Genomic DNA, 11,507 nt, shown 5'->3' on the forward strand with positions numbered 1-11,507 from the left:
AATGAATTTTTATCAAACAATTCAAGAATTTATTGAACAGGAAGACAATGGTTTACTCAACAAGGCTGAAACACAAGTGGAGACAAAATACAAGATAGTGGATAAGAAAGTCAAACCTGCGGCAGTCCCACTGCCTAAGTGAAGGGCTTGCTGATAGGGCAACAAATCAGCCAAGTCTTCGTGTTCCTTCCAACATTGGTCACAAGTTCACATCTGAAAGTATAAAAAAGCTCAAAATAGCTGAAAAGTCTTTCCTTTCGCCGGCTGAAAAACACTCTTTTATGCAAATGCTAATGAAACATGGAAAATCTTGTGCATTTCAACCAAGTGAAATAGGTTGTGTGGATCCAATCCCATAGCAAGCTACCCACATTCTTGAAAATATACATGGGATCCAACAAGTGGTTGATCTATAAGTGGGTCCAATATGGCAACTTGTAGAAAACTGAGAACCGCCACATTCCGTTTGGATGTGATTCCGCCACTACAACAAAAAGGCCTCATAGACGCACTTTTAGACGCGATTTTTGAATATAGAGAAAATCTTATGGGCGCGTCTATTCGCCTGTCTATTTGCGCGTCTAGCGTGTCCCGTCTATAATCGCATGTATGAACAAATTTACACGCAAAAATAGACGCGCAATAGATGCACATATACACACGTGAATACATGCGCATAATAAACCAAAATTTCTATTTATTTAATTCATTTTGCGCGTCTATTAGCGCGTCTATTTTTCAGTTAGACGGGCATATAGACATGCTTATAGACGCGCTTTTACAAGCACCGGTAGATGCGAACGGAAAACAAAAAATCTCCTCTTTTAAAAAAAGATATTTAATTTCTTTTTTAAATTTGAATTATCTAGCGCGTGTATAAGCGCGTGTACTCTGCACTGTAGACATGCGTATAATCCTGCATTTTCTGCAATTTAGACGCACGGATAGACGCGCAAAACAGAACTGGAAAAAAAAAACCAGAGAGCATGTGGTTGCAATGCTCTCTGGTTTTTTTTTTCCCTCCCATACATCAAATTGTGCATTTGGAAAAAATACAATGGATCTAACAGCACGAGAATTGAAAATAAAAGTCCATGTATTCATTCTAGATCAAAAGCATTTACATGGGAAGTTTAGGTGCTTGCGACCTAAAGCATGGCCACAAGCAGTAGGCTCAAAGATGGATCATACATATACAAGAAAATAAGGCCATAGAGGAGGTATGGTGCTCCTCTACGAATTTGAAGAAGAAACAACTTCGGTAGTACCACCATGGCTACTAGTGTCGCTATCCCCCTCCTCGCTATGCTTCACATCCGGGTTCGCCTATACACACAAAAGATCAAGGTTTCTTGCATAGACATGGTGGAGAAAAAGTTATAATTAGCTATATTTTTAATAGAAAAGTAAGAAAAACATACCTCCTCTGGCTGTCGAATCCTCATAGCCCAGTTGTATTGGTCCTCGGTGATGAGACCCTCCTCATAGAAGTGAAGCCATGTGGCTACGCGGTTATGGCCTCGATGGTAACCTACCTCTCTAGGAGTAGGTATCCTACCAATGATAGTAGTCTGCAAAACAATTATGATATATACAAATAATTATGAGACACAACATATTAGAACAAATTATATAAAGAATTGAAAGAAACATAAATTTTAAAAAACTAAAAATCAAAATATACTTACAAACTCTGCCTTCCACGACTCTTTGCTGCCCGATTCGTAATGCGATGATCCCATTGTTTTCATTTGGATCCGTTGTGTCTCTGCGTGCTGGCGACTCTTCACTTTCTCTGCTGCTTTCTTCTTGGCTTTCTTCCACTCTATGCGGTGGCACATAGGTGGTTGGCTATAGGCTCCACGTCCCTCCTCCTGCCTCCGCAATGAGTCCCTGGCGCATGTCATGAGGTGGGATCTTTTATTATGAAGCATATCCCTCACTTTTGTGCGTCCCCAATCATCCGAGAATCGCTGACCCTTAGGATTTGGGTACCTCCTATGGACTGCCCTCAACACCTCCTGCCACAAGCCGCTTTTCTGATTTTTGAAGGCAGTGAAACAATCTTTATACGTCGTATGCATGACGCTCTTCATATACGCCATTACATCCCTTCATCATCATGGAAGATGCTACCAGCATCTGTAACTCTATAGTACTTGCGTACAATCTCCGCTACGTGATCTACTGGTGAGGGTGATCGCTCACCACCTCCTAGGCAACCCTCATACAAGCCTCGTCCTCCCCCTCGATTCTCCCTCATCCCTCTTTGTCGACTACCCTCTGCCTCGCTAGATGTAGTGCTTGTGCAGATGCTTGTGCTTTAGTCGATGCACGTACAGGTGTTGCACGTGGAGTACCTGCATGTGGAGTACCTGAATGTGGAGTACCTACAATTGGAGTTTGGGAAGTAGTGCCACGCAAAGATGTCAGAGGCGTTCCAGACATGACACTGAACACCTCATCCACTGTGGGAGAGCGGCCAAGGTGTCTGGTCATCTCTCCCATGAAGTCTTCCCTACTAGGAAAACCTCCAAAAAATCCATTGACCCCCTTGCCAAACGAGGCCAATGTATCATTCATGCGATCCAAATCCGAGTCATTGCTAGATGAACCAGGATACGACATCTACAAAAAAAACACAGGAAAAAGACAAATTTGTTTGCATATAAAAAATCATATATTACCTACATTTTCAAAGAGCTTTCTTTAGACATTGAGCATAAAACTTAAGTGCTAATGCTTCTCATAAACAAGAAAACTGATAAACACAAACATGGGATTGGTCACATTCATCATTGCAAAAATATATTGTTTTATATCAGATCTAGAGAGCTCACGCGTGTATAAGCGCGTCTAAATTGCAGGTTAGACGCGCTCTCAGATGCACTCCCAAAGTTAACCTTCTATTCAGCGCGTCTATATTCGCATCTGAGATGCAATATAGATGCATTGTCAGACGCAAATTCCAGGTCAATCTGCGCGCGCGTGTATCATCGCGTGTAGATTGATCTGCACACGTGCCAGCACACGCGCTCTAAGACACGCCCTTAGACGCAATGAGAGGAAACATTTTTTCGCGTCTATACCTGTGTCTACACTGAAATGTAGACGCGCTAGCAGACGCGCTCAGTCGGCTGATTTTAGCCCGACAACCGCCATTGACGATTTACAAAATGCAATACATAATGGAATCAGAAATCCTAATACACAGACAGAGCAGAGAGAGAAAGAGAGAGAGAGAGAGAGAGAGAGACTCACCTTGGGTGTTTGGTGTAGCGGGTGGTGGCGCTTCTTTCTTCTCCTTCTTCCTCTCCTTGGTAATTTACCCTCCCTTGATGCTTGCTTGCTTGCTTGCTGCTTCTTCTTGTTCTCCTCTCTCTTGTTCTCTCTTTCTTCCTCTCCTTGGCTTTCCTTTTTCCCTTCTTGTGTGTTTGAAATGAAAGAAGAGGTGAGTCATGAGGAGGTGAGGCATGAAGAGACTAGGTGAGGCATGAATAGACTGCATGTCGGCTAAACTCAAGCTTCAGAACCGCAAAAAATGGAGGAAAGGAAAGGCACAGTTTGAAAAGAAATGATTTAAGTATGGTTTGAATTTTGACGTGTGCATCTATTTTTGCGTGTGTATGCGCGTCTATTGTTCATGTAAACGCGAGTATAGACGCGAACTTAGATGCGCAAATAGACGCTAATATAGACGCGTACGTAAATGCAGATCTAGACGCACATTTAGGCTTTAACATAAATTTTTTTAAAAATAAGTTTTGATAGTGAATTCTTATCATAAGTTTTAATGTATTTATGATGATTTTTGTGTGTTTAAAATTGTGTATTTAAAATTGAGATCTTAGAATGATGATTTTTGTGTTTTTATGTAAACATATGAATGATAAATATTTTGATGTTGTCATGAATTAGGTTTAATCATGTCGTCGTCATCACCTAATATGGTACATGCTGATGAGTCAATGAGCACATCCTTAAGTGAGGATGAAACATTGCGTCTTCATAATCGAGATGCATGGCTACGACGAAAAATTAAATGTATGTGTGATCGTTGTCGAGGGTGTATTTTGCGAGCACGTCGAATTGTAATGTCACACCTCAGCTTGTATGGAGAATGGGACCGAGAAAAATCACCGGTATTCATTGTTTTTTTTACCACTAAGATTGCTAGTCCATGTTACGGGAATTATATATCAACGTACATGAAACTCCCTTTTGTGGTTGAGTAGGATGCGGTGCCACATCCTCAGATGCTCCCTCCCGGGCGTCGAGAGGCTGCACAATGTCGACACGAGGAGGCAGAGTCTTTAAGAAGAGTAGAGACTAACGACCATGATAGTAGCCCTCATGAAATGCCCCATCAAGTCGTAAAGGATGAGATTTTGGACAACATGGTACACCATCTATTTTCGCAACCGGTTCAGGGAAAAGTCACTCTACGAAGCCAGATGATCCACTATATGTAGCATCATCTACTCCGTTGTATGAAGGTTGTATGTACTCCATTCTTCGTGCGTCCCTCGAGATACTTAACTTGCAAACAATTTATAGATGGAATAATGTCAGTTTGGATGCGTTATTGAAGTAGGTATTAATTCAGTTTGGCTTATGAATCATAATATTAATTGTTCTATTTTGAAATCAGACAGAAATATATGTTGGTAGTGTTTTAACTCACTTTTAAAAATATATGTAGGTTATTATCACAAATTCTTCCAAAAGGAAACAAATTGCCAACTAAGAGAGAGCAAGCAAGACATTACTTGACATCTCTGGGAGGCCTCGATTATGTCAAGATCCATGCATGTGTCAATGATTATGTCTTATTTCGTGGGATTCATGAGTTCGCACGAGTGTCCTGTTTGTGGCGAATCAAGATATGAAGTGGAGATGAATTCAATGGATATGTCTCGTAAGGTTTTGCGACATTTTTCGATTGTTCCACGCATAAAACTTATGTTCAAGTGTAAGTCTATTGGAAAGCTCATGTCATGGCATGCTAGTCATCGTTCAAATGATGGAAAATGGAGGATCCCTGCAGACACACCGGCATGGCAACATATACATAATTTTTGGCCCGTTTTCAAAGAAGAGCCAAGAAATTTGACATTTGGTTTAGGTATGGATGGAATCAATCCATTTGGCATCAAAAGCGCATTGGTCGCATGAGACGAGTCTGGCCACGCATTGGACCCAGAGGAAAGATTGAGCTACCCATGCACCTTGGATGTTGTCAAAGAATGAGGAAAAAATAGTGAAGGAACAAATATATAGCTTTCAAACACCCACAGGATGTATGAGATGTCTCAAAGGAGCCTTCATAAAGAAAAAGAAAAGAGGTGTGGAGCAACTATCTAGTTTGAAGTCCCACGATTGGCACAAAATGATTCAAGTAAGGGTATCTCTAACCATGAATATAGTAATTAGTGGAGTAATTATGTGTAAACTTTGGGGTATGATGACTTTCTCCTCAACTAATCATTTGATCTATGAATATTGTTTACATTCAGTTCGTACTTCCTACTAGCATATCCCATTGTGTATCCAAAGATGTACGTGATATCATTTACAAGATGGGAGAGCTTGTGAGGTGTGTATACATTGTATTTTTTCATTATATAGCTTTGAATTTCTACACAAAAATAAACAATTCTCAAATACATCCTGACAGATATGTGAGCTCGAAGGAAATTGATCCAAACACATTGCAAGATGCTCGAGTATTATCTGTTGAGGTGGTTTGTTTGGTGGAGGAAATTTTTCCTCAATCCATTTTGACTACTCAATTACATTTACTCGTACATTTGATTGATGAGATCGCACTTTGTGGGGCAGTTCATGTAAGGTGGATGTTTTTTCTTGAGCACTTCATGAAAACCTTGAAAGATTTTGTGAGGCAAAAAGCACGGCCTGAGGGAAGCATGGCTGAGGGTTGGTTAGTGCAATCATCCCTTGTTTATATCTCTGAATATCTTGCTGAAGTGGATCCCTCTCAACCATGACTATGGAAAGATGATGAAGACTTGAGGATGACCTCTATAGTATCTCAAGGAAAAGGAATGAGTAAAGTGCTAATAAAAGAAGAACTTCGTAAGTTAAATAGTTTTTGTGTGCTCAATAGTGATGTAATGAGCAAATGGGTGACACTATATAATGAAGCAAGGGCAAGAAGAAAAAGCGAAAGACAAGAATTTCGCACTAGATATGGACGTAATGTCTCATTTCCAGATCATCTAAATGCGCTCCCACGTCATATTGATAAAGATTGGTTACATAAGGAAATGGAGAGAATGGAAAAAGAGGAGGAAATTAATATATCTCAAGAACAGTGGGAATACACATGAGGTTGCTTATCAAAGGTGAGACATACTATCAATTAATTTGTTTCTATAAGTTTTATTTTATATAAATAATTGACATGTTTGATCTTTTATCTTTTACTACTAGTGCACATTATTCAATGCACTTTGGTGTGAGGGTAAACATCTCCAAACTCAACGTATAGATGAAAAGAGAAATACCCAAGATTGTGGTGTCCTGGCTCACTTCGAGGATACCAATGGTACCATGGAAGGTTATTGTGGCTTGATCCAAGATATTCTGAAGCTTGACTTCACACGATTCTTTATATATGTACTGGATGTGAAGTGATTTAAAGAAGTAACAAATGGTGAGCATTGCACAATCAGACGTCATCATCCAAGTGGTTTTGTAATCATTGACTCTACAAATTTTCACCAAAACAATAATGACACATTAGTACTACCTCAACAATGCGAGCATGTATTATGCAAAGGCTAATTTTTTAATATGTATACATGTGATACATATACACAATATAATAAGTATTTAAGTTTCTTGCTTTTGTTTTTCAAATATATGTTGTGTATCATACAATGGTAAACAATAACCGATGGTGGTATGTCATCCCTATATCTAATCGTTCAAAACCAATATATGGTAATATTACCAACATGGAGATAGCAGATGACAATCCAACAATTAATGATGATGTGCATGATGATACCATAATGGATGATATGCGTGATATAGTACAAGATGAACCTCGCGAGGATGTTCAAGGAAACGTAGAAGAAGACAATAATGTGATTGTCGATGATATTGATGAAGTTATTGAGCAATATAGCAACACATCTGATAGTGGGATAGACTTATTTGTTTCGTTACCTCTTGGTAACATAGATCTAGAAGTAGATAGTTTAGCAAGGGCTGATCTCATTGAAGATGAGATGGATCATTCACTGTAACATACTTAATTTGCTTCATGATTCAATGTGTATTCTTAATTCTATGGTTTTTATCATGCGCACAGGTGCATACTCAAGAATCAATAGTCAAGTTTAAAGCTAAATTGAATTTTTCATAATAAAAAGGAAGTATTTTTTATCATCTTTAAGTAGAGAAATTACGAGATACATATTGCAATGCTTGCTACTAATTGTAAGGTTTCTGTCGCGTGCCGCTAATTACTTATATCATGCTTGTCAACTGGAGGAACTGCCATTCATTAGAGAGCAATGAAAAAGTAATTATTAACTCTATTTTTTTATTTCAATGATTCAATGTGTATTCTTAATTCTATGGCTTTTATCATGCGCACACGTGCATGCTCAAGAATCAATTTCAGGTGGTTAAATAATTATTAAGTTTGGTTTTTTAATTATATTAATTCCAATTTTAGGTGGGTAAATAATTGCGCGTCTGCTGGTGCATTTATATTGGCGTCTATTTGTATGGATATATAAATGCAAAATTCGCGTCTATTTACATGCACTTTTACATGCACATACAGACGCAATGATAGACGCGCCCAACTTTGCGCGTCTAACATGCGCGTCTATGCCTCGTTTCTGTTGTAGTGCGCGTGGACCATTTTTAACTCGTACCAACTTGCGGCGTTTATAGGTATTGGAGGTCATCCAAGGAAAACTTCCCTGAGTTTATGATCCTCTGGCAAGAAAGCAACGTGTCCTTGATATACCATCTTCTTCATTGTTCGTGACCTTCGAGAGTCTAACTGTGGCCCACCAATGGACATGCATGATAACCTAAGGTAACCAGACCTGTTCCAATACCACAACCTAGTGAATACTTGCTTGAACGAGATAAAATATAGATATTACCAACAAGAACGGAGGCCTGATCACTTGAGCACTCTCCGAATCCCGAAAAGTCATGCATCGTCCACATGAGAATGGCTCAAATATTGGCTTATCGCCGACCATCATGCTTGCTCATATATTGCACGGTGACCCCCTCCTCCCACAAAATCTTAAGCTTAGCGACTAATGGATGAAGATACAAGTCCATATTTTTAACTTTGTAGCGGCCGAGGATGAGTAAGCTAAGGATGAGATGTCCTTTCTTCGTAGAAAGCCATGGAGAGATATTGTAGTTGACAAGGACTATAGGCCACACACTGTAAGAAGTTGAGCGCAGACCGAATGGGTTCACGCCATCCATTGTAAGACCGAGCCGAAGATTCCTTGGCTCTCGGACAAAGCTTGGGAAGGTAGAGTCAATGTGGCTCCATGCGCGTGAATCCACTGATATTCGTTGAACTCCATCCATGGACCTATTCTGTGCATGCCATGTTGTCAAGCTCGCCATGCTGGACGTACGAAATATGTGGTTTATGCGCGGGATAAGCGGAAACTGTATGAGAACTTTTTGAGGGATGGTTTTCCCTTGTAAGTCCTGTCGATACCTATGAGCACCACACTTTGGACATGTCTCCATAGTCTCGTATTCTCCTCGAAACAGTATGCAATCGTTGATACATGCATGGATGTTATTGTAGTCCATGCCAAGCTTTCGTAAAACATGTCGTGCATCATCACGAGACTCATGCATGGTATTTGCAGGTTGTAATATATGATATTTCAATAACCTGAAAAAAATCATAAACACCTTGAAAAAGCAGTTTTTGTAATAATAGTGCCGAAAAAAAAATCAATGAAGCGTATGTACAAGGTACCTGAACAACTCGGTCACACTCGTATCGCTCCACCCGTATTTTGCTTGCACACTTAAGAGTGCAAGCAGTGTCTTCAGGCGAGATACTTGGCACCAATCATATAATGGTATGGGTGCTTTCTCTCTAAGTGGATCAGAAGTCTCAACATCCATGGGAATCAATGCATCGATCATTGCCTCCATCTTAAGCTCCAAGATTGTAGGTAGGTCTGGAAGATTGCCTATCTCCTCAGGCATTGATAGTATAGATTGGCCTTGTAAGTGGTGGATTGGCTCCTGCACTCCATCCGTCGTACGCCCACGTACTCTTCTAATTGGCCACAAAGGGTGCACACCTCCTTGGGATGAGACATCACCTCCCTGGATAGAAAATTTGCTAGTGAGATCCAATCTTATTTTATATGGTATTCAACTAGCTTACGAGTGTAATGCATGATTCATATTAACTTTTCTTACCGTTTGCTGAAAATCTGCAATCGCCTAATCAATGATCTCAGATTGAAACTTGCCAAATCGTCATACGTATTCTATAGACAATCGACGTTTTCGTCTAATTGCTAGCTTGCATTGAGAGCAAGGACGTGGGACACGCTAATTAAGATACGCCTCGCAATCTTGAACAATATGACCTTCTTCGTTTTCCATTTTGTCTACGTTACAACAAACAATTTGTTTTTGTTATCATTCTAGGGTAATAGGTACAAGGTAGTACATACTAGGGTACTATGATACTATCTATCTATCTATCGATCTATCTATCTACCTTCATAATATGTATTTGTACAATAGGACACGCTGATTAAGATACGCCTCGCGATCTTGAACAACAGGACCTTCTTCGTTTTCCATTTTGTCTACATTACAATAAACAATTTGTTTTTGTTATCATTCTAGGGTAATAGGTACAAGGTAGTACATACTAGGGTACTATGATACTACATATCTATCTATCCATCTATCTATCTATCTATTTTTCTATCTATCTATCTACCTTTATAATATGTATTTGTACCCTTTGTACCTAGATGGACTCATTCTTAGTGAGGTGAATCACCAATCCTATTCTTAGTGAGGTGGACTCATTCTTAGTACACACTATCATAGTATCCTAAGCTTATTATAAGGTTCTATTTACTTTTCTCTCTTTCTCTCCCTCTCTTATTTCCTCTCCCTCCCTCTTTCTCTCCCTCTCTCATTTCCTCTCCCTCCCTCACCCCGACCCTCTCTTTCTCTCTTTCCCTATTAGGTTTAATGATTTTTATCTCTTTTTCTCTCTCCTCTCTCTCTCATATTTCTTTTTCTCTCTCCTCTCCATCTCTCATGTATCAACGAATTTACATGCACAAATGGACGTGCAATAGACGCACATATACACACGCATATAGACACGCTGGTAGACGCGCTTTTACAATCACTGGAAGACATGAATGGAAAATAAAAAATGTCATTTAAAAAAAGATATTTAATTTCTTTTTTAAACTTGAATTATGAAGCGCGTGTATAAGCACGTATAGTCTGCACTATAGACGCACGTATAAATGCGAATCATCTGCAATTTAGATGCGCGGATAGACGTGCAAAACAGAACTAGAAAAAAAAAACTAGAGAGCATGTGGTTGCAAAGACAATGTGCATTTGGGAAAAAGAAAATGTATCTTATGGGCACGAGAATTGAAAATAAAAGTCCATGTATTCATTATATATCAAAAGCATTTATAAGGGAAGTTTAAGTGCTTGCGACCTAGAGCGTGGCCGCAAGCAGTAGGCTCAAAGAGATATCATACATATACAAGAAAAGAAGGCCTCATGAGGAGGTATGGTGCTCCTCTACGAATCTGAAGAGGAACCATCTTCTCTAGTACCACCATGGCTACTAGCATCGCTATCCCCCTCCTCGCTATGCTCCACATCCAAGTTCGTCTATACACACAAAAGATCAGGGTTGCTTACATAGACAAGGTGGAGAAAAAGTTATAATTAGCTATACTTTTAATAGGAAAGTAAGAAAAACATAACTCCTCTGGCTGTTGAATCCTCATGGCCCAGTTGTATTGGTCCTCAGTGATGAGATTCTCCTCATAGAAGTGAAGCCATATTGCTGCGCGGTTATGGCCTCGATGGTAACCTACCTCTCTAGGAGTAGGTGTCCTACCAACGATGATAGTCCGCAAAACATTTAGATATATACAAATAATTATGAGTCACAATATATTAGAATAAAATATATAAAGAATTGAAAGAAATATAAATTAAAAAAAACTAGAAATCAAAATATACTTACAAACTCTGTCTCCCACGACTCTCAGCCGCCCGATCCGTAATGCGACGATCCCATTGTTTCCATTTGGATTCGTCGCGCCTCTGCATAGTGGCAACTCTTCACTTTCTCTGCTGCTTTCTTCTTGGCTTTCTTCCACTCTATGCGGTGGCACATAGGTGGTTGGCTATAGGCTCCATACCCCTCTTCCAGCCTCCGCAGTGAGTCCCTGGCCCGTGTCATGAAG

General features: G+C 39.7%; 1 protein-coding gene across 1 annotated transcript; it reads right to left on the minus strand.

Moving 5' to 3' along the window:
• Positions 1-207: 207 nt before the first annotated feature.
• Positions 208-9,240, minus strand: LOC148037649 (uncharacterized). Its single transcript, XM_087677136.1, has 3 exons — positions 9,005-9,240; positions 8,347-8,917; positions 208-213 (listed from the first exon to the last, which is right to left on the minus strand). The coding sequence occupies exons 1-3, from the start codon at positions 9,238-9,240 to the stop codon at positions 208-210; spliced, it is 813 nt and encodes a 270-aa protein (XP_087533262.1).
• Positions 9,241-11,507: the final 2,267 nt, after the last annotated feature.

This window comes from Lygodium microphyllum, chromosome 4 (assembly GCF_053477565.2).
Source record: "Lygodium microphyllum isolate KBCC chromosome 4, Lygodium_microphyllum_v1.1.10, whole genome shotgun sequence".
Classification (NCBI taxonomy): Eukaryota; Viridiplantae; Streptophyta; class Polypodiopsida; order Schizaeales; family Lygodiaceae; genus Lygodium; species Lygodium microphyllum.